Source organism: Phyllobates terribilis, unplaced genomic scaffold (genome assembly GCF_046119375.1).
Source record: "Phyllobates terribilis strain yellow unplaced genomic scaffold, ASM4611937v1 Scaffold_4__5_contigs__length_816908805, whole genome shotgun sequence".
Classification (NCBI taxonomy): domain Eukaryota; kingdom Metazoa; phylum Chordata; class Amphibia; order Anura; family Dendrobatidae; genus Phyllobates; species Phyllobates terribilis.
In genome coordinates this window covers 201,727,599-201,752,714 of record NW_027362764.1, presented here as the reverse complement: position 1 = coordinate 201,752,714, position 25,116 = coordinate 201,727,599, and the positions used below count along the sequence as shown (strand labels likewise).

The 25,116-nt window shown below is 41.9% G+C and overlaps 1 protein-coding gene across 1 annotated transcript in view; it reads right to left on the bottom strand.

The window, feature by feature from the left end:
• The window catches only part of TGFBR2 (transforming growth factor beta receptor 2), a 111,205-nt gene extending 86,309 nt beyond the window's left edge, over nucleotides 1-24,896 (bottom strand). The window contains exon 1 of the mRNA XM_073678030.1: nucleotides 24,584-24,896. Coding sequence (XP_073534131.1) covers nucleotides 24,584-24,665 — 82 coding nt within the window. The 5' untranslated portion in view covers nucleotides 24,666-24,896. The remainder of the gene's footprint in view (nucleotides 1-24,583) is intronic.
• Between the last annotated feature and the right edge of the window lie 220 nt (nucleotides 24,897-25,116).

Genomic DNA, 25,116 nt, shown 5'->3' with positions numbered 1-25,116 from the left:
CACAGAATGACTGTTCCAACAAAGTACAGGCGCTCGGTGATTCATGGCAGGGCCAATCATTCAAATACACCTTCCCATCAGCATGGTTTTTATCTATCGCCTTCCTTCTCTGGCTCTATGAAGCCATAACTGGCAATCAAAGAAAGAAAGGGGACGGAGATAGAGGAAAACAAGCAGGTGTGAAGGTGTATAGAAATGATGGGCCCCGCCATGAAGCACTGAGCTGTGGAACTTTAGTCATTCTGTGATGACAGAGTCCCTTTAACCCTTTTTCCGCTGCCCTCAGCACTGTAAAAAACAATGGTGGTATAAGCTTAGTGGAATGATATGAGGCCACTGAAATTATTAGACTTTCTTTTTAAATTATATTGGAAATCTATGCCAGCTCATAACTACTGTAAATATCTGTTTGAAGCACATAAGTTGCCCAAGATGTGCCCTAATTTATTTGGCATATTTCACTCCACAGCTTCTTTTTTTAATATATTATTAAGACCAGTGTATGGTTGGGTTGTCTCATCTTTATTAATAGGTAAAATTGCAAAGTACTTGTAAAAACAAGCAAGTTTGCAATTTACCTCTTTTTCAAAATGCTCTTCATTCTCAAGAAAGGAGTGATTTTTAATGTTATGTACAGCTCATTGCCTAGGTTATTGGCCACTCTACGGTCTCAGAGTGTCAGGTTACCAAGGCAAGAAGCAATGCCTCTGCTAGTAGCATGGGACAGGCAGACAGAAAAACAGTTCAGATCAGTGGCGCGACCATGCTGCTGGTCCAATCTGACAATTTTCAGGAGTGCACTGTCACCCAGCAAGCAGGAAGCTGCGATGCAGAGGAGCGGCGCACTCCTGATGAAAAAAAAAGATGAGACAAATCCTTTAAGTAAATGTCCCATATAACTGATCCTATTAAATACAGTTCGGATGTAGTTACTGTATTTTCCGGACTATAAGACGAACGGGACAATAAAACGCACCAAGGTTTTAGAAGAGGAAAATAGAAAAAAAAATTAAGCAAAAAATGTAGTCATGATGCACTGTTATGGGGGAGGGGCACCCCCTGATCCCCATCCTGGTATGCAAGGCACCCCTCATCCCCCATCCTGGTAATGCATGGACCCCCCGATCCTATTCCTGGTAATGTAGGGCCCCCCACCGATCCCCATCACACTGTGCACACAAAAATAAACAGTTATACTCACCTCCTCTCTCCTCCAGCGCTGCATCCCACTCTGCTGCCGACACTCTCACTGTGTGAGCCACGCATTGCAGGGCGCGCATGGTGTACCTGCCATGTGCCCTCACATTGAGATGCTCTGCTAGAATAGTCCCTGCTCCCCACTCCGGGAATGTGTGAGTGGAGAGCAGTGACTAGTCACTCTCCTTAATAGCGCGCGCACTGTAGCCGCAGCACGGCTCCTGCTGTGGTCGGCGGTCTGTGTGCCCGCTATTAAAGACCATGAATATTCACTAAAACCCATGGGAGTAGGTTGTAGTGAATATTCATGGTCTTTAATAGCGGGCACACTGACCGCCAAGCACAGCAGGAGCCGCACTGCGGCTATAGTGTGCACGCTATTAAGGAAGATGAATATTCATTGCTCTCCACGCCCATGGGCATAGGGAGCAGTGAATATTCATTTTCTTTAGCAGCGGGCACAGCGTAGGCTGCAGCAGGCAGCTGCTGCCTCCTGTGCCCCACTCCTCCTCAGCCCCCCCACCACTCACAGTATATAGTATATACTATGGCTAGTATTCGGACTATAAGATGCACACCCAATTTCTTCCAAAATTTTGGAGGAGAAAAAGCAAGTCTTATAGTCCGAAAAATACGGTATGTAGCTAGAAAAAAAGCCAACATTTGGTGTTAATTGACTCAGCAAAGAGTATCTTTTGTTATATATTAACCCTAATATTCTACAACTCTCTTTCGGTCCTTCAGGTAATACATTTACTTGCATTTATACTACTTAAATTTGTAGCTTTGGTTTTGTAAGGTATTGTAGAGAAGATTATCTTTACTAGAAATTATGTATTTCTAGTAAAAAAAAAAAAAAAAAAGCTTTTCTCCTAGCACTTGGGTGCTTTTCCTCACAGCGCCATACAGGACTTCCTGATGCATGAATTTTGCTAACAATCCCTGGCTCTTTCTCCAGCCATACTTACTCAGCTACAACACTCTGTTCTGAAGAAGGCCAGAAAATAGGCCGAAACGTTAACATATATTGGGAACAAACTGGATTGTTTTGCACAATAAAATTATTTTTTTTTTTGCATGAAATCTTGGAGTGCCAAATCTATTTTTTCTTACTTCTGGAGTGGTATCCTATTTTTGCACCCTCTAAGCGAGTGCCACGTATCCGCTTTTCTACTTGCAATATTTCTAGTAAAGCTATCACATCTACTGCTCTTTATATACCTTTTTCCATATTCTTAACGGTTACTATAATTAAACATAGTTACAAATTCTATATATAAGAAAAAAAAAAAGTTCTGGTTCAGGAACCTCCTAGTAAAATGCAAGATCCAGTGTCATATTGGACATTGATTTAGGACATGAGTTTATACAGAATGAATGCGTGTTTCTTGATGTCAGTTCTGTCAGACATTTGTATGACTCATCCTACATACAGCTAAGAGCAGAAAAATAAAAAATAGCCAGTGTGGCCTTGTTCTAATGGCTTCACAGCATTGCTTGGACTCCGGTAGCTTAGCATAAAAATCTGAATTCTACATTGGAACAGTAATTATTGTGGCTCATTCAGATGTCAGCTTTTTTAGTATGATTTCTATACGTTTTTTTTTTTTAACAGATAGTTTATGGAGCGGTGCACAAGTTTGAGAATTTTTGCAGCCTGAGTAGTCAGCCCAAAATCACCAAGACGTCCAATTTTGATTTGAGTCTTAGATTAAACTCACCAATGCAAGCCTATCAGTTTGTAAAAAGTTTTGGACAGCACTCAGATGCAATCTGCACACAGTCTGTTTCTTATGGACTGTTTGATATAAGGTTGAGAAACGTTCAGAATTTTTTTTTCATCCTACAAAAACTGATGAATCTCTGCACAAACTCCCATGGTAAAATTGAAAGCGACCAAACTGTGCTGAAACTCTGATAAAACTCGGAGCGTTTTTTCCATACAAAAACAATCACTGATGTTTGAAAGAGAGCTTAGTGAGTGGAGAGGTACTATAAGATATATTATAACATATGTGAAGACTCGGGGTCTTCCGTGGGCGTAATACTACTTACACAGGGCGTAACACTACAACACTTTCAGTGAGGGTAAAACAGCGTGGCAATACTTTATTGAACCACAAAACGGGCAATATACACATAGAACAGTCCCAGCAAATGGCCAAGATGGTACAACATTACACAGGCCTCACCCTTCTGCTGGCCTGCCTGGGATAGAACAGCAGCGACTTTGGGACTTCCAGGGCCAACTATCTCAACCAGTGGCCCCCCTCTTCTGGCGTGTCCCCACATGGAAGGTAGCGGCACGCTTAGGAAACTAGCTGAGAGCAGTGAAGTCTGGGGCTAGGTGACCTGCTTGACCATTGCGGAACCCTCAGAGACGTCTTGAAGAATCGAGGTTGGGACAATGTAGCCGATCTGTATTCCTCTAGCTGGGGCCGGAAGTCCCCCAAGCTGACATGCTCTAGAATGACACCGAATAGAGGCAGAGACCCCCTTTTTATAGATTACAATTGTTCTAGAAGCCCTCATTCACAGGTCAAGGGTCAGGGATGAAGATGGAAAGAGCTCATGACTCATTGTATGAGCATTTAATCAACTTGCATAGTTTGTCCTCCATTGCTCGGCAAATCAACAACTTCCTGGGCTGGTATAATATGCAATCAGCATATTGTCAAACAGTATTACTCCATGACCCTATCTTGCAAGATTTGCAGACAATAAGTTGCAGTACATTATAACTCAAGTGTCAACTTTCAGGATTATTCAAATAATAGTCTGTGTTAATCAACCAAAGAAGAACACAGGTTAAAAAAGTCAACGTAAAAATAAAGGTATATTGCTCTTGGCCATCATAAAGTATGTCTGGCATAATTAAGAAGAAAACCTGTGTCGTCACACAGAAAATATAGGCAACCGGACACAAATCTGCTGTAACACCAAAAATCAGAATAAATTGCTCTTTTTCCTCGGACCACTGCGATCTTTTTCCTTGGACCGCTCGGAAAAAAAAAATTGGACATGTGCACCGAATAACATTGGTCCAAGTGCAATCTGATGTTTTGACGGATCACACTCGGACCGTAACTACGGTCGTCGGAACGAGCCTTACAGCCTACAAGCTATACAACATCTATATTAGTTTATACTTTAGGCCTATATGCCTCAGATTTTATTGTGCCATGTTCCATCAGATGCTACAGAATCAATTAATGACTCTATAATATATATATATATATATATATATATATATATATATATATATATATATATATATATATATATATATATATATATATATATATATATTAGTACACTTATGTCATCAAACTGCATCTAAAAAAGACTGGTATGAGACCAAAGCAGACCGTTACTGCACATACATCACAGTCAATGCCACAAACAAGTGATAAAGGCTCCTCAGATAAAATGAAGAATAGAGACACTGAATAATACAGCATAATGGTAATGAGAAGAAAATCCTTGCTTCAAATGACCAATTTACGACCGTACAATAAACCACTGTATGTTGAGAATGTTATTTCCAAGAGATCAGCTGTCAAGACAAGGAGGAGGACGTACAATAGTGCTAAAAATTCCATGCACACAAATCTTCCATTATTTTGATGCAGTTGTGGAAAAACAATGCTAGCACAGCGGTATGAAAAGATTCATTCATTTCTGGATTTGATATAGTGCTTCCAGTGTCTGGAGGCAAAATGAACGCTAACCCTAGTGGTCCATATACCGCTTCAGATTAGCTTTTTTCGATTTGTGTAGGATTTTTTGCAACCAATTGTCCAATTTCTCGGAGAGATAGAAGCTGTAATCACCTCTAACAGATTCAATCATTATCTGATTCAATCTAAAATTTCCCCGAGATGAAAGACATAACAATTGTACTACGATGGTAATTTGTAAGCAGTGATTGGAAAAGCTGTCGGATTACGGTATGGAAAGAACATGGATATAGAAATATATTATATAGGAACAATTTTTGCTACAACATATCCAAATATATTTCAGAGAACATAAATGTAATAATTAAACTGATATTGAGTGTTGTGTCCTGGCACACAATTGAAATAGCACCAAATTGTGCATTGTGTAATGCAGGGATGGTACATGAATCCCTGTTTGATTTACACAATAAATCCATATTGTTTGCAACTTTCCTTTAAAAATCCGTAAGACTAGAACAATGAAATAAGAGTCCCACTTATGACACAGACTAGCGAGTATTCTGGGCACGGCACTATGGAATGGGTTGGCGCAATAGAAGAAATAGGGGAAAAAAATAGAATTAGACTTACCGGTAATTCGATTTCTAATAACCACCACGACAGCACCAAAGGAGGATGTCACCCCACCCTAATAGGGACAGGAAGCACAAAGAGGTTACATAGCCCCTCCCACATCCTCCCTCCAGTGTTTTATAAAGGACCACACAAGTATGGATGCTTCAAATTATATTTATTCAAATTAAATGATTGGCTAACCAAGCCTGGGAGGGAATTACCAGTGCTGTAGTGGTGGTTATTAGAAATCGAATTACCAGTAAGTCTAATTCTATTTTCTCCAATAACCCCACGACAGCACCAACGGAGGAGTACCAAAGACTCATGTTTAGGGAGGGACAATGGCCTGAAGCACTTTCCGCCCAAAGGCCAAGTCTTTAATGGACATTAAGTTTAGTTTGTAATGCTTGGTGAAGGTATGGACCGAAGACCATGTAGCTGCTCTGCATATATGCTCGAGGGAAGCGCTGGCCTTTTCTGCCCAGGAGACGGACATGGCTCTAGTAGAGTGTGCTTTCAGTTTCTCTGGTGGTGAGAGATTTTGGATCCGATATGATTCCACAATTGCTTTCTTGATCCAAGTAGCGATGGTAACTTTTGAGACCTTTTTCCCCCTGTTCTGACCAAATGGCTGAATAAAGAGGTTCTGATCTTTTCTCCAGGACTCTGTCCTCTGGAGGTAGTGAAGAACAACCCGTCTTACATCCAAAGTATGGTATTCTTCTTCTCTTTTATTTTTTGGGTCTTGACAGAAGGAAGGCAGAATTATCTCCTGAGACCTATGAAAGTCTGAGACTACCTTTGGTAAGAAAGATGGGTCCAATTGTAGAATAATCCTATCATCCAGGATTCTCAGATATGGATCATTTACCGAGAAGGCTTGGATTTCTCCCACTCTCCTGGCAGTGGTAATTGCTATTAGAAATGTTGTTTTCCAAGCTAATTTATCCAGCTCTATTGAGGCCAAAGGTTCAAATGGTGGTAGTGTCAGACCTTTAAGGACAATATTAAGATCCCAGGAGGGAACGTGGTTAATTATTCTGGGACGCAGACGAGTAGCTGCTGTCATGAACCTTTTTACCCATCGGTGTTCGGCAAGGCTCTGGTCGAAGTAGATACTCAGTGCCGCAATCTGAACTTTGAGGGTGCTGGGTCTAAGACCCTTCTCCAGCCCTTCTTGTAGAAAATCCAAGATCTGGGTCATGTCAGGATGCCGAAGATCTGGTACATTTGGTTTATACCATGCTAGGAAGGTCTTCCATATCTTTCTGTATATGGAGTTTGTGATTTGTTTCCTACTTTTTTGTAGGGTATGAATTACTCGGTCTGAGAGCCCTCTAGCCTTCAGGATTGTGAATTCAGAAGCCAGGCTGCTAGATGGAGGTTCTCTGGGTCTGGATGGAGTATTGGACCCTGATGGAGAAGGTTTCTGATTGCTGGTAGAATGAGGGGTCCCTCTATGCTTAAATTGTTTAGTGCACAGAACCAACTTCTTTTGGGCCAAAGCGGGGCTATCAAGATTATCTTGACCTCCTCGGTCCTTACTTTCTGTAAGGTTCTGGGTAGCAATGGAATTGGGGGAAAGGCGTAAGCCAGATGGAAACGCCATGGGTGAGCGAATGCATCTATCCCCAGGCATGCGTTGTCTGGATCTAGGGAGAAGTATTTTTCTGCCTTGGTGTTCTGGCGTCTTGCAAAGAGGTCCACCTCCGGACGACCCCATCGTTTAGTCAGCATGTGGAAAATGTCTGAGTCCAGCTCCCATTCTCCCGGATGGATATTCCTTCTGCTCAGAAAGTCAGCTTGGGTGTTGTCTGAGCCTTTTATGTGCAACCCTGATAAGGAACGAAGATGTCCTTCTGCCCAGAAGAATATTCTTGCCGAGATACTCTTTAGATTCTCGCACCTTGTGCTCCCTTGATGAGATAGATGAGCTACGGTAGTCATGTTGTCTGAGTAGACTTTTACGTTTTTGCCCGTAATGATTGGAGCCGATATCTTGAGTGCTTCCTCCACTGCCTTTAATTCGCGGAAGTTGGAGGATTTCTTGCTGGTTTCTTTTGTCCAGACCCCCTGGAAGGGGGTTTGAGCAACAACGGCTCCCCATCGTGTTTTGCTGGCATCTACCGTGACTGTTACCAGAGGGAACCGAGACCATGGAACCCCTATTCTTAGGTTCCTTGGGTTGAGCCACCATGATAGGGATGTTTTCACATAATGAGGGATCCTGATCTTCCTGTCTAGTGAGTTTGGGGATCCGTCCCACTGTGCAAGAATGTGAGTCTGCAAAACTCTGGTGTGAGCCTGAGCCCAGGCTACAGATTGAATGCAGGCTGTCATGGAGCCGAGGGTCGACATGGCAGACCTTAGGGACACTCTGTTTAGGGTCTTTAGATTCGATATCTTGGACCTCAAGAGTATCTGTTTGTCCTTTGGTAGGAAGGAGGTTTGTCTGGCGGAATCTAGTAGAACCCCCAGGAACGTTTTTTCTGTGGCAGGGACCAGGTCTGACTTTTGATGATTTATCAACCACCCTAGGGTGGTCAGGATCTGGATTGTTCTTTGCAGATCTTCCTGGAGTGATTCTACCGAGGGACTTACTAGTAAGAAGTCGTCGAGGTAGGGAATGATGTAGATTTTCTCTTTCCTGATTGAAGCCACTACTTCGGACATAATTTTGGTGAATATTCTTGGTGCTGAAGAGATCCCGAACGGCAATACATTGAATTGGAAGTGTAACGTCTGATCCTCTTGAACCACTGCAAACCTTAGAAATTTCCGGTATGTTGGATGTATAGGGACGTGATAGTATGCGTCCTGTAAGTCTATGGTTGCCATCATATACCCCTGCCCTATTAAGGGAACTGCTGATTTGATAGACTCCATCTTGAATCTTCGGTAGACAATGTACTGGTTTAAGGGTTTTAGATTTATTATTATTCTGTATGTGCCGTTTGGTTTCTTTATCAAAAACAGGCGTGAATAGTGGCCTGTGTATCTTTCTGTTTTTGGAACTGGTGAAACAGCCCCCAAGGATAGTAGGTTTTTTAGGCCGGACATCAGAACGGTTTTTAATCTTGGAGAGGTTAGATGAGTTATCCTTACTCTTTTGGGAGGATATGAGGAGAATTCGATCTTTACCCCTTCTTGAATTACATTTAAGACCCAATGACGGGAGCAGATCTTTTGCCATTGGGGAAAGTATTTCATGATTCGTCCCCCCACCGCACTGGCGTCACCGCTTCTGTTGTCGTTGTCCTTGTGGGGAAAAAAATATTCCTATCTTTACCCCCTTTGGGGTAGCTCCATCGACCGGATTTGCCCTTCCCCCTGTATTGGGGATTCTGTTCCCGAGGGGGGCGAAAGGGGGTCTTCTTATAGTGTCTGGGTTCAGGCAAGGATTTCTTTTTGTCAGCCGCCTTTTCCAGAAGGTCGTCAAGGGCCTGGCCAAACATATATTCTCCCTTGAAGGGAATAGAACAAAGTTTTATTTTAGAGGCCACATCACCGCTCCACGATTTCAGCCATAGTGCTCGCCTTGTGGAGTTTGACAGGGCTGCTGCCCTGGCGGTTACCCTCACGGATTCTGCTGAAGCATCCGTCAGGAAGTCGGTGGCTTTCTGCAGTAAAGGTAGGAAAGCTTGTATCTCCTCTCTGGATGTGCCCATAGCCCGGTGTTCTTCAAGCTGGTTGAGCCATCTTGACATGGACCGTGCAACGCATGTGGAGACTACATTTGTGTTCATAAGGACTGTTGATGTCTCCCAGGATTTCTTGAGAAGGCTGTCAATCTTATGGTCCAGAGGATCTTTTAGTTGGGAGGAATCTTCGAATGGCAATACTGTTTTTTTAGCTACTCTTGCCACTTGAATGTCGACCTTAGGTATCTCGGTCCAACATTTTGCAGTTTCTTCATCTACTGGAAACCTATTTTTCATTTCCGCTGGTGTATTCAGCCGTCTTTCAGGGTTTCCCCATTCGTCCAGGATTAGATCCTGAATGTTTTTATGTAATCGGGAACACCATCCTTTTCTTTGAACGGAGACCACCGAACATCTCTCCCTGGACTGATCTAGTGGGCTTCTCTTCTTCCACTTCCATCGTTCTTCTTACTGCTGAGAGGAGGTCTTCCATAAATTCCATTGAAAAATAATATTTTTTATTTTCCGGACCTTCCTCTGCTGAACTAAGTTCACCTTCCTCTGTAGGGTCTTCTGGAAGGAATGTCTCATCCTGGGAGTCTGAGTCTCCTCTTTCTTCCAGGTAAATTTTCCTCTTTTTTGCCTATGGAGGCGAATCAGAAGTGGATCGGGAAAAGGAGGCCAATGAAGATTGAATCTCCTGCCAGACTATTCCTTTGATTTCGTCCATAAGGGACGGCTGTTCTTCCCTCAATCTTTTCTGTGCATTTCTGGCATAAATATTTTTTGCTGGAAGAAGACAGTTTTTTTTGAACATATCGCACACTTCCGGCTAGATTTATTTCCTGGTGCAGGATCCTTGTCCCCCTAAAAAAGAGGGAGAAGGGTAATTAAATATTAATTCTAACCTGCACCTAGGAAAGGACCCCCAGTGCCAGACTTACTGGGACTGGAATCGCGCTGGGCTCGTCAGACATGGCAAAGATAGACTTTTGACATCCAATGTAGCAAACAAATGGATTAGGTCCTACCTTAGCTGTCTTCAGTCCAGGGCTGTTACATAGGCGACTGGACTCAGCGCTCCGCCCCTTCCCTGGGGAGGGGGGTGGTGTAGCTCCTCCCCCTGGGTCCAATTTGGTAAAGCAGGAACACCTGCGGGGTTATTCACTTTTTTTTTTTTTTTTTTTTGTACAGACCGGAAGTGACCTCAGGGACCCATTTCCAGTGTCCCACGCAACTTTCCGGCCGCTTCCTGGTTTTTGCGCTCCAGGGTGGAACGCATACCGGAAGTGACGTCTCCCGGCGGTCCGTGTCACTTCCGGGATTCCACACGTGGCGCTCCGCTACGGAGACCGCCGGAGGCCGCTTAGAGGGGGGAGAGGAGCAGGGCTGGAGAGCTCGAGGAGGCCTCCAGCCCGACACCCACCGGACCTTACCCGCAGGCGCGGACACGGTGGGGACAGAAGTCCCGAGTCCAGAGGAGAAGTGAGCAGCATCAGGGAAGGGGGAGAAAACTGCCCGGTCCCAGCTGCCCGGATTAAACAGGTATGTCAGGTGTCTGCCGCCGGCACAAAGCACCCTGGATGACCTCTTCATCCCAATAGGGACAGGAAAAAACACTGGAGGGAGGATGTGGGAGGGGCTATTTAACCTCTTTGTGTTTCCTGTCCCTATTAGGGTGGGGTGAATCCTCCTTTGGTGCTGTCGTGGGGTTATTGGAGAAAATATATATTTTGACAAATTTACAATAAATCATGCATATTATGTAAATGCATATGTATATTAAGGCTTACATCATTGAACCAATATTTTAACAGTACAACATAAGTGTGTCCTCCAGATATAAGTGATGCACTCATGGAGGAATTATAAGTACATAGGTATGGTTCTCGGAAGGATACAATGCTTCTGACCTGGGGCTATGAAAGAGATATTTAGATAAGAGTCATGATGTACGTTATTACCTGTCTAAAGAAATGACTAGGGGAATGGCCCTGTCAATGATAAATCCAGTTACATGTCAAGGCAAAGCTCTCAATTGTGTGAAGGTCTTAGGAGGAGTTTTGAAATGTGTCACCACACTTCTCACACAAGGGCACTGCACGTTAACCATTAACTTCAAAGGTGCATTTTCCCTATATAGAGTAGCTCAGCATAAATGAGTACACGCCAACAGATTTGTCAGAAAACCTTTAGGTTTCCTTTCAGGACCAACCTTTTCCATGGGAAACCATGCTACAAAATAGTCGCACAAATGTAGGCCATTGATTGCAAACAAGATTTGTTATTTTACACACCCAAAAAATAAGTTTTCCTAATAAATTCATTCAAGACCATGTTGCAAAAGTGAGTACGCCCCAATGAAAGTCTTAAGAGCAAAGCTAAAATTTAGAGTGCAAAATTTTGATTAACGAGAATTCAATCACAGGTAAGTTTATACTCTGGAGTGATGAGACCAAGATAAATGGTTTTTGTAACTGATGGCTTCAAAACTGTATGGTATTGCAGAGTTGAGGAGTACAAAGAAAAATGTATAGTGCCTACAGTGAAACATGGTGGTGGCAGTGTCCTTATGTGGGGGCTGCATGAGTGCTGCTGGTGTCAGGGACGGTATCATGAATTCACGTAGAGTGCTGCTCTACATTGAAAGAAAATGCTGCCATCACTCCATGCACTTTTCTAACATAACAATAATCCAAAACACACATCTGTTGCATTTCTGAAGAAGCACAGGATGAAAGTGATTCAATGGGCAAGTATTTCTCCTGATCTAAACCCAATTAAACAATTATGGAAGAAATTCTGAAGAGGCAAGATGTCATCACTCTCCAACCAGCATCCAGGCTCCAAAAGAGATCTTTAGAATGGAAAAGATAGATGTTGCAATATGAAGCCAACTTGTTCATTCCATGCCTAGAAGACTTGGTGCGGTCCTTAAAAATCATGGAGGTCATAAAAAATACTAAAAGTAGCAGTTTTTGATGTGGGGTGTACTTATTTTTGCATCAGCTTATTTGAGTAAAACTCAAGATTTTGTAATGAAAGTTATATTATTTACCTTTCATGTGATGGGTTAAAAAATGTTTTACGAAACAAAGTCTTGTCAAAAGTTTGGAAATTGTTCTTGTATTCAGTGAGATATTGATCAAACTCTTATTTTTCAAAGGTAGTGTACTCATTTATGCTGAGCAATGTATGACTATATAATTTTATCAGACCATATGAATTGTTAAAATTTCTAATATACAATAATGTAGTTGAACATATGGGAACCTTAGCTATGTCTTACTCCGTGTGTCACAATACGACAGCTACAAAGATACTAGTTTATCAAAAATATCGTATTCACCAATCTTTAGATGAAACATTTTTGATCCCATCAGAGGAAAGTGAGACCTGATTCAATCTGACTCAAATGATTTTTGATGCAAAAGTCCAACATATATGGAGCCATAATATACACCTAGAAACCTCTAACTTCAAATGGAGAAAAAAATGGCATGCGCTATTGGATACCGTATTAAAGAAGCACCATTTCTAAGGGAGAATGTTTGCTAAAAGGGGTTTTCCGGGACTATTTTATTATTTTTACTATGGGCTATAGGGTTCATTGGCAATAAACAAATCACGAAGTGTCCACCTACTGGGACCCCAAGCAATTAGCTGGAATCCAAAAGGAAACCTGGCAGAAAAGTGTTAAAGGGGTATTCTCATGTTTGAAGGTTATACCCTATTCATGGGGTCAGGGATAATTTACTGATTGCTGGTGGTCCGACAAGTGGAACCTGAAAGGATCATGAGAACCGGGTTCTTCAGCCCTACGTGAATGGAGTGGTGGTCACTACCACTTCATTCATTCTTAATGGGCCCACAAGAGATACTGTAGAAGGGCGCTGTGCTCGACTGGTCTTCGGCACTCCCATATGAATTAATGGAGTGGCAGTGTGCATGATCGATCTCCACTCCATTCACATTGGGCGATTCTCTGGATCGGTGTACTCTGCTTAATTTTAAGCAGCATAAAGGCACCATGCAGTGAAACATAAAATAGGAACTGTGTTTTGCTATGTAGGCCCTGTGTACATAACCGTGTGCATATGTTGTGTGGCCTAATTTCCCACCCTATAAAAAATAAAATAAAATAAAAAAAAACATTAAAACCATATTACATACTATATGATGTCATAGTGAAGGAAAACATCACTATTTTTACTCTTGCTTGTGTATAGCATGTGTTAAGGATCCGGGTGGTTGAACCTCTGTGCTGTGATACAAGGAGGGACCAGAGGGGCGTAACCAAGTGCCTACCTGGACCGACCCTGGCCACACGGCGGCTTAGTCGACTCCGTGAACCAAGGAGGGACCGGGAAGGTGAACCAGGTGCCACTCTGGGTCCGACCTCGTGTGAGAGCAGGCGACTCCCACGGGACTGATGGCCGAAGCCGACAGGCACAGGTGATGAGCATGGCTGGCAGACAAGCATGTGATGCGGGTGGACCAGCAGGCGGGCACGGGAACCTGAGGGCTGGAGAGAGTGTTAACACACAAACAACAACTTTGCACAGGCACCACCTTTCTATACAAACAGCAAATAACTTGATTTAATTTCTAAATCTATATCACTGTCATGGCCTAATTTTCACGCACAAGCAATAGTATTTTAATATCACAGTAATTATGCTGAAGTAAACCTTTCTTTCTGAAATCATCTCCAATATAACCATAATCTGAGTATACAAAAGAAAGTGGCATTTTACTAAGTGAAGTCATCTGTGTGTTTCTCTTCCTTCCTGTGACATTTGGTGACATCCTGGCAGCATGGATACAGTCATGCCCATATTGAGACCACATGCTTTCTGATCAGCAGCAGTTTTGCTCCTTCCATACTAAATTTTACACATTTTATAGTCCAACAAGCATGTCATTTTTCTTTTTTACCTTAGGTGAGGTCCTGTTTTAGCAGTCACACAAAGGAATGCTAAATAATCAAGTTAACACAATTCAAAAAATAAAAACAAAATTCTACTACTAGACCTTCCATGGCATTACTATAGATACCTATATGGACCTGTGCCACAAGACAGATCAATGCTACCACACCAAGGAAAGGTGACCAATGCCATGCTGTGAGGTGGCGATAACCCAGCACTGGGCCAACAGTAACCTGACCACATTCATATTAACGCTGCCCCCCACACAATGACCTTAACTTTAGCTTCTGGGCCCCAGTAAAAAAAAAAAATCTGTAAAGTCACTCATAATATACATCATTAATAATACTGCTGTTTTTTTTTTTAAAGTAGCAGAGTCCTTTGAGCCCATCATATATGAGGGCCAGTACCCGCTATTTCTACACCCTACATAGATAATCTAGCCATTATGCATTAAGGAAAAGAAAGAAGAAAAACCTAGTCGAAGCTCTACAAAGGGTCTTGTCAAATTTGTTTATGGGGTACGTCTTGTAATTGGAAGGCCCCCAATACACGTTAACGTTATCTGAACCCACCAATTTTGACCTCCCGGCTTTACACCAGTTAGGACAGGGCATAGCTGCTTTGGTTCACGCTGTGTATCATGACACATGTGACAGTTACACAGATGTGTCAAGCACATGCTCCGCATAGGTCAATGACAAAAAAACTATTTTTCTTGTTTCCTTTAGCACAGTTTTGACTTTCCATGTAAAAACATATGAATAATTGCTTAGAAAATATGATTACAAGCATCACTCAATCACTAGATCATAATGTTAGACATGTATGCTGTGCACCCTGACCCTGGACACATTTTTGCAGAATCTGAATCACAGAAAAACTTTGCTTTGTTTCTTTGCTCAACTGGTCTAACTTTCGCTGGCTAAATGTTCTCTTAAATAGCTTAGGAAAAAAAGGTTTCCTTTTCACCCTAGAAAATAAGTGTTTTCACTGAAAAAAAAGCAGACCCTTTTTTAATATCAGACAACCCCTATAAAAAGGGCACAAAACTCAATTATAATTTTGTCTTCAACAAGAGATCTCTAATATCTTGTACTACAACATTAGTAGCCTTTATATACATCTTGTCCATAATAAGGCAATACATCAAAACCCTATATATGGTATATATGTGGTCTATATCCCAGACATGAGCATTAAAGTAAATGGAACGTTAACGTAAATCATTGTGGTTTGGTCCTGATGAAGAGGCTTGAAAACCTTGAAACGCGTTGACACAAAAAAACGCATTCATGCTTCACCTCTGTGTGTGATCGTACTTTTGAATCTCGGGCATTGCGGATTCTGAACCACCGCATTCCCCACTCATTGTATCATACCCCATTGGTGGTCCTGCAGCAGCCCTTACATGCTGCTATAGGAAGTGTCACTTTCACAACCCTATCACGTGAGCGTACCTTTAATAATTTACACCACTTTGTTACCAGTTAAGACCCTATTTTGCACTTTTGTCTCTCGAGTTTTACCTTTTGCTTCACGTTTATGTAAATGGAAGACATGACTGATTTGGAGTAGACTGTAAAAATTGCCCAGAGAGTTAGGCTATGTGCCCACGATGCAGAAATGCTCAGGATTTTTTCCTGAGCGTTTCTGCATCTCCCTGGCAGAAAAAAATGCATGCGGATTGTACATGCGTTTTCCTGCCAGGGACATGCGGAAATGGAGCGTTTACCCACTGACATTTCCGCATGCGGATTGACAAGCGCTTTCCAAGCAATTAGCATCACTTGGAAAGTGCTTGTGACAACTAGGTCACACTATATAATTCCATGCAAAGAGCATGGATTTATATAGTGTGACCCGAGAGAGTGGTAAAAATAAAAAAATAAATGTATACTTACCCTCCGATGGCCCCCGATGTCCAGCTCACTCCGTTCTCCCTTGCCGGCAACAGTGAATTGAAAGACCTGCCGACGTCAGCGTCACGTGACCAGTCACATGACTCGGACGTCAGCGCAGGTCCTTCAACTCACTGTAAAGTGACGGGAACCAAGCAGGAGCGGTGCGCGGGCAGACAGAAGGTAAGTATACATTTATTTTTTATTTTATTCTTTTTTTACAGATTTTTTAATGGTACCTGGGTGTGGAGGAGAGTCTCCTCTCATCTACACCCGGGTACCATCCGCACATTAGAACGCTTGGATTACGCATCTACATATACAGTGATGCGTAATCCATGCGGTCTAATGCAAGTCAATGGCGGCGAAAACGCAGCACTTCCGCAAAATAATTAGTAGTGCTGCGTTTTTTTCCGCAATGATAATCCGCAGCAGAAATTTCCGCAGCATGGGCACAGCACATGCGGATTATCATTGGGGAACATTGCTGCCCTTCTACCATGCGTTTTTAATGCATTTCCGCAGCTGCAAAAATGCTGCGGAAACGCATTAAAAACGGATCGTGTGCACACAGCCTTAAAATGTTTTCAAGAAATAAAGGTTTCACGCATATAGAAATGAAATTGGGGAAAAGGATCAGCATTGTCCTGAGGAAAAGACGACTACGAATAACATACTGCGAATGTAGACCTTAAAACACTTACTAAACCGTCTTCAAGCCAACATTGGGATTTTTTAGCTTAGTAGTGCTACTGAAAGACCTCCAACATTTTCACCAAACCTGAGAATTACGAAAAGTAATTAAGAAGGCAAGCAGCAACAAACAGTTTTTTCTACTAAAGCATAAAGGTTTTTTGCCCCATGTATAACCTTATAAGGGGACCGAATTTACCTAGACGCATGTTCACCTTGACTTTTGCCCGGACAGTCCGGCAAACAAAAGAGGGGCAGGGTTGGCCAATAATTGGATATTTTTTAAGTGTTTCAAGGGTGTAACTGGGCATTAATGGAGGTGGAGCTTAGACATTAGAATTTTGCCATGGAAAGGTTGGTAGGTATGCCAATTAGCACTCCACAAGGCACCGTACCTTTGCCCCCATCTGTTACCCCATAAAGCACAGTAACTTCCCATCTTTCTGTATAGCATATGTCATCAGAAAGTGAATTGTGAAATTGTATAAGAAAGAATGATCAGTCTCAAGCTGGCGATAATTGCTCCATGTAGCGCTAGTCAACTTACTATATCATCAATTGGCGCCAGTTTTTGGCAGAAGACTGCTTTGTGTAAAAAGGCCCTTAAACATCATACGCCTTTCAGTTGCTGTGAAATGTACAACATTGGAAGTGTTCATTCTGAGGCAATTTAATGTTGTATAAAACATTTAATCTTTGATAAAACAGATTCTTTGAGATTGAAAAGCCCCGGGCAAGTGTCCTGTATGACCTTGAAAGACACAGTACTGTAGTCATTGATTCAGGATTCCTCCTTAATACAGTAGGCAGGAAGTTCTGCTCAATTAATTACACAAGGACGTATTTATAAGGCTAAATGCCACATGAGTGTGATATAACTCTGATATAATTATACATCAGACATACGTAGAGGATGAAGAAGAGCTCTATGTACTCTACTGCTTTGTAGACATAAATGGTAGAAGTGTTTGACCTTAAAATCACAATTACATTTTTGTGGTTACAAGTCTATTAGGAAATTCATGGAACCAATTCCTTCTTGGGTCAAAATTAATCTGATTTATACCTCATGCACATGGAAAGTTGTGGGTATAGAGTGTTTAACAAGTCATTTATACAACTTTTTATGCACTAGAACCTCCCTTTAATCTGAGATATGATCGATACATTAAGATGACTCTATACATTATTGCAGTAAATGAGATATTTGCATTTTTTGGGGGGGGGGAGGGTATCTGGGACTTTGCTTATTTTTCCCAATGGGGCTAAAAACTTATAGGCAGGTTCCAATCTCTGCTGGATTAAAGCAGTCACAGACCACTCCGGCCAGCGATTCTGCTCCTTCATTTGACCTCATGTCAACAGAGCAGATCATCCTCTTTCGTCCTGATCTGTAAATGGGGAGCCACTGATGACATCATGCTGATTAAGTAGGGGAGTGGAGCAGTAGGAAACTGGCTAGCAATCAGCATGACATCGGCAACGTTGCCCCACTGACAGACAGAAAGAAGAAGCTGCTCTGTCGACGTGATGTCAGCAGAAGCCGCAGAATCGCCGGCAAGAGCAGTCTGTGAACGCTCTGAGCCAGCGCCGGTTAGAACAAGCAGGTAGATAGCAACTACCTGCCTGTTAGTTTTTGGGCCCATAATAAAATCATAAAATAGTCCCATGACAACCCCTTTAAACGACCATTTGCAATGGACAAAACCTAGGGGTTAAAAGGGTTCATTGGCAATACAAAAAAAAAAATCACTAAGAGTCCATCGCAGCATGGCTGACAGCAGTGGTCCTTGACCGTTCTGATATTAGTAACTACCTGCCGTTAAGTACTTAGCCCAATACGGAAAATAAGTAAAGTTTTGGATAACCCCTTTAACTAAATTTCTGTTTAAATAACCAGGAAATCATGTGATTTCCCCTGTAAATTTGTACATATATACATATAGCTGTATTCAGAGATGTTTCAGGGTTTTGTTCCTCATTTTTAAAAGGGAAGCAGAGTTTTTATCTTCAGACAGCAGTTTCTCAAATCTACTGCATTCTATCCACACGCTAGGATTTTGGTTTCATGCAGACAAGAATTTTAGATTTCACGACTTTGTGTGATTATATCAGATTGAGGTTTTGTATTTGCTTTATTTGCAGGCTAGCTAAACTGGCCAATCACACAATAGGTTTTCAGAAACCACGTCTGTCTGCAAAATTAAGGTTATTGTACAGTATAGGTATTTGCTGCCAGGGCCTACCAGACAAGCAACTCACAGGCAGGTTCTATATCCGACCGGATATATTGCACATAATGCACATTATACATAAAATGTAAACATTTCACAGCCAGTTCATGGTTCCGTGTTGTACTGTGTCTGACCATAATGCTGAATGCTTTTAAAGCTCTCAGTCCTGCCGAAAAGAGTAATGTACTTTATGTTCCTTCAGGTAAGACAATATGTGTTTTTTTTTCTTTTTTAACAGAAAAACCAAGCATATACAGGTGCATCTCACTAAATTAGAATATCATCAAAAAGTTAATTTATTTCAGTTCTTCAATACAAAAGTGAAACTCATATTATATAGAGTAATTAGAAACACAGTGATCTATTTCAAGTGTTTCTTTCTGCTAATGTTGCTGATTATGGATTACAGCCAATGGAAAAACACAAAAGTCATTATCTCAGTAAATTAGAATAATTAACAAAAAACACCTGCAAAGGTTTCTTATGCATTTAAAAACAGGGCTCTGGAGTCGGAGTTGGAGCCCATTTTGGTGGAGTCGGAGTCAGCATCAAATGGACCAACTCTGACTCCTAAAATATATAATAAATTGGGTACAGTAGTTCAATGCAGTTTGTGGGGAATATTTTTTCATAAGAATTTGGGAAAGTTATGAAATGTCCTATAAAGGTCTGTCCTATTCCTGATCTAAGGGTCTAGACTTTTAGCTGAGATGAATCTGTGCTACAGTAAATTTATCACTTAAACATGAGCCATGTATGAGGGAGTCGGAGTCGTGTAGTTGGAGACGGAGATGGAGTCGGTGTCATGGAAATTGAGGAGTCGGAGTTGGAGGCTTGGCTTACCGACTCCACAGCCCTGTTTAAAAAAAGTCCCTTAGTTTACTTCAGGAGTCTTCACAATCATGGGGAAGACTGCTGACTTGACAGATGTCCAGAAGGCAGTCATTGACACACTCCACAAGGTCCCAGAGTTTCAATTTTTACTTGGAAATCAAGGTCCCAGAGTCTGGACGATGAGTGGAGAAGCACACAATCCAAGCTGCTTGAGGTCTAGTGTGAAGTTTCCACAATCAGTGATGGTTTGGGGAGCCATGTCACCTGCTAGTGTAGGTCCACTGTGTTTTATCAAGACCAAAGTCAGCGCAGCCGTCTACCAGGAAATTTAGGAGCACTTCATGCTTCCCTCTGCAGACAAGCTTTTTGGAGATGGAAATTGCATTCTCCAGCAGGACTTGGCACTTGTCCACACTGCCAAAAGTACCAATACCTGGTTTACAAACACCAGTATCACTGTGCTTGAGTGGCCAGTAAACTCACCTTAACCTATGGGGTATTGTCAAGAGGAAGATGAGAGACACCAACAATGCAGATGAGCTGAAGGCTGCTATCAAAGCAACCTGGGCTTCCATAACACCTCAGCAGTGCCATGCCGCATTGATGCAGTAATTTATGCAAAAGGAGCCCGACCAAGTATTGAGTGCATTTACTGAGCATACATTTCTGTAGGCCAACATTTCGGATTTTAAAAACATTTTTTCAAGCTGTTATAAAGTATTCTAATTTACTGAGATAATGACTTTTGTGCTTTCATTGGCTCTAAGCCATAAATCATCAACATTAACAGAAATAAACACTTGAAATAGATCACTCTGTTTGTAATGACTATATAATATAGGAGTTTCACTTTTTGTATTGAAGAACTGAAATAAATTAACTTTTTGATGATATTCTAATTTAGTGAGATGCACCTGTACATATGAACAAGACCCAACATAGACCATATTGGTGCATACATGGAACTCAAGGACTATATACGTTTACGGGAGTCTGACCTCCAAAGTGAAGACGTGATCACTTTCTAGAAATTACAAGAGCTTTATTGAAATGGTTGTAAGGCTCCACTGACATCTGGTTTGATAGTTGTAGAGATATATATGCATAAAACAAAAAAAAGAGAGAATGCTGTATGTCGATGGTTTCAATTATGAACCAACTGCGCACTAAACAATCTAAGTATTTGTAAAATGCAGTTGTTTCACTGTTAAACATTGTTCGGACATGTTTGGAGAGATCTTTCCTTTTTTTTTCTTAAGGAAATAGGAGGAAGGAAACATTTCTCCCTCCCTTTATCTTCAGGCTTATACAAGTGTTTAACCATATGTTTGGCTCTGTATGACATTGACTTGATAGAATGGAGTAGCATAAGAAGATGCACAGAAAATTGTACTGTAGAATTCCAGTTGCTTATATGTGAAATATATTGAAAGACCCATTAAAATTAATATATTTTTTCTATAGTCCTAAAAACATTTACTACAACTGTTTCATTAATATGGCTGTCCTACCTGATTATCATCATCATCATCGTCAAGCCAAACTGCTCTATGATTCTAAAATAAAGTATACTCACCTTAACAATACCATGCTAGCAGTGACTGGCTGCAGCAGTCACATGCCCGTTGGGACTGAATAGGAAGTACGTATAATGGTAGGGGACCCCAGCAGCATTAGAAGAGGAGAAGTAGGGGACCGATAAGGTGAGTATACTTTATTTGACTATTTTAAGGCATAATAGATTTTTTTTCTGTAATTAAGAGGGAATCTGTTACCAATTTTTTACTACCCCATCTGAGAGCAGTATAATATAGAGGCAGAGACCCTGATTCCAGCGATGTGTCACTTACTGGGCTGATTGGTGCAGTTTTCATAAAATCACTGTTTTCTCTTCTGCAGATCTAGCAGTTCTCTGAATACTGAGCTCTGTATAACCCCGCCCACACCGCTGATTGCCAGCTTTTGTGCACACTGTGCATAGGCATAAAGCTGCCAATCAGTGGTCGAAGCGGGGTTATACCGAGCTCATGAATATGGAGGACTACATGGCAGCAGATTTACTAGTGATAATCTCCTGTTGATAAAACAGTGGTTTTATAAAAACTACAGCAAGCAGCCCAGTAAGCGACACTTCGCTGGAATCGGGGTCTCTGCCCCTATATCATGCTGCTCTCAGATTAGGTGGGAAAAATATGGTGACACATTCCCTTTAACTAAAGAATGCAAGTCAAACTTGTATCAAAAGGGTATGTGTTTTGTTGAATGGTAATTTAAAAAAACCCTTTCAGATGTATGAGAAATGTGAGTAAAATCTGCCATATGGGAAGATACTCAAAAATTGTTTTGATTTTATCAAAAAGCTCAATAAGATCAATATTTGCAATCAGATAAAACTGCATGTTGAAGAATTTTCATGTTAATTCATAGGAGTATGTGATATCACAGAATATCACTCTACAATCTAATGTGATCACATTGATGCAATAAGTAGCTGTGATTTATTGCTATGGGGAGCTGGCCTAATGTAAAGAATAACGAATAATTAATCACTACAACGCACAAAAATGTTTGTTATTGTTTAAATTTAGAGACGAGCGAATAAATACGAGTGGAATTGAATTCTAACAGAATTTTACAAAAATTTGCATTCGCCAAAGTGCAGATTTTCTGTAATTCACTACCATGTAGATCCAGAAAAATGGTGGGCCACTGAACCATAAAGTGCCATCAAAAGATTAAAAAAAACCATTATGCTCATCTTATCTTACCCCTCACTACTCCGACCCCTCTGACACTTTTTTTTTTCAACATGCGATGCTACCCAATATGTTTGTTTTTTGAATATTATTACTTCATTCTTGAATGGGTAAAGGGGGGGTGATTTAAACTATTTTTACATTATTTTTTAGTCACCCTAGAGGACTTGATCCTTCAATCAATGCCACAGTATTGCTGGATATAGTGAAATTGCGGTTTTCCTATAAAGCTCAGCCTGTGGTTGATTGACAGCGGCATTTAAATGGATAAACTGCAAAGATCGGAGCAAACTCGGGTCGCTGCACTTACAGCAGATAAAGCCTATGTAACACAGCTGGCATTTGCCTTTTATGAAGCAGGCTCAGCTCCTGAGCCAGATACATCATTTCCCTAGCGACCTATGATGAAAATGTACATCATACTGTAGGTCGCTAAGGAGTTAAAACTAGTCCTATTGTTAAAAGGGTACATGGCTGCACAGAATTGATTGGGCAGTGTCAGACTGTGTCTGAGGGTCTCCCCTAAATATTAACACCCAGTTGTAAATTTATTTATACATTTCTAGGAGGAACAGAGGAAAGATACAGTGCATAGCCCTGAGAAAATATGTCCTGGAATTAAATATCTATTAAAATAAAGACATCAGGAGAGATAATGTGTTTTCGTTAAATGCTGCAATCTTAAGATATCAGAAAACATCTAATATGATTACCTCTTCAAAAGAGCTGTGTCCTAATATTAACTGACTAAGGCTCTGTTCACACTTTGTTTTGTGTATATACCTGGCATGTAATCTTTGGCTACAGGATGGACAACAGCATGCCTTATATATATACAGGGGCGTACCAATCACGGTAGCTGAGGCAGCAACTGGGCCCGTGCGGGTGAGTAGCCCACCGATGCCAGCGCAAACTTCAACTGGATGTGCGTCCTCACGCGCACATTCAGCTTTAGTGTATTGTGGCGCAGAGACCCACTGGGTCTGTGCAGTCCAATATACACTGGCGGCCAATCAGAGGCCAGCAGCTGATGTCGGCATGCACATGACTGGGGGCACATGGCAGTGACGTCATGAGCTATCGTCCCTTGCACGCTGAACTCAGCTGCCGGCTTCAGAAGAGGACGCTGCATGGTGGGGGAGCGGAGGAAGTGGAGTAGAGTATTTTTTTTTTTTTTTCAATGCATTAAAGAACAGCTTCAGAATGGGGGACATATACTAGGATGGGAGTGTGTATATATAAACAGGATGGGGAACATACATACCAGGATAAGGGACATACATACCAGGATAAGGGACACATACATACCAGGATAAGGGACACATACATACCAGGATAAGGGACACATACATACCAGGATAAGGGACACATACAAACCAGGATAAGGGACACATACAAACCAGGAAGGAGCCCAAGATGGGGAACATTACTACACAGTGGGAAAGGAGGTGCAATCTGTATATCCTTAGAATTTAGAACCCTGCAAGGGCCCATACATCTCTGACCAACATGCAGGGTGGAGGGCCCAGGGTGCAGCCATACAAACAAGTTCTGTTCAATGCCCCTCATAATACTTTGAGTCAACAACTAGAGGAGAGCGAGTCTAGCTTTATGCTAAAAGTGAATCTCAGATCTGGCAAAATTATTGAGTCACTGTATCCTTATAGCAGAGTAATCACAGACTAATTCCTAAAAATCCAGAATCTGGGGGGATAGCCATAGACATTACCATTATTAATGTTTCTCCCCATTTGTATGGAAAGTTCTATCTATGATCAGCATCAGCCCAGGGCAGTAACATGATAAGAACAATGTACTGATCACAAGCACCAGAACAGATCTAGCACTAGTAAAGTATCACTTTGTGTCTTCTCCGGCCAGTCCACAGTGCGGTCATGAGTGGGTGACACGCTACACCGTAGTCTCGCGGCGTGGAGCTGCAGAGCAGCCAGCGCCGCCTCGGGCTGCACATTCCCCACCTAGGTGCCTCTTCTCTCTGTCTACAAGTGTCACATTACTGCAAACCAACTTCAGAGCTAACAGTATTGCTCTGCCCAGGGAAACCCACACAAAGAAAGGTACAATGCCAGTCACTTACCCACAAAGGAGAGGGAGGCAGAGGTGCCGGCTACCAGGGTCCAGAGCAGAGTAAGGAGCTGCACCCGAGCCATAAAATCCATTTTCCCGGCCTCATAGAAATCTACAACTGTAATCCACAAAGTTAGTTCAGTGCTCGGCTTCCCCGGGCTGAGGAGCCAGCCGCCCTCCCTGCATTCCTATGGGCACCGTTGGCTGCCTGCTGCAACCTCTGTGACTCACACGCCAGCAACTTCAGGGGAAACAGGAAATCTTCAACTTCACAAACAGCTGTGCTGCTGGGCCTCTCTACTCTTTTTTTTTTTTTTTTTACTTAAAAACCTCACCCAGTTGCTGTCAGTCATATGACATAAGCCAGCCCCCTCTGCCTCATGTTACAACTTCTTACTATTGTGCAGTTTAGAAGGAGACTGTCACTTTTTCCTTAAAGCTGTACACTGAGTTCTGCTGGATCAATCAGCCCAGTACTTGCATTTAGGGAACAGATGTGTGCGCTCCTTTATCTGAGAATCACATTATAAGAATTTAATGGGG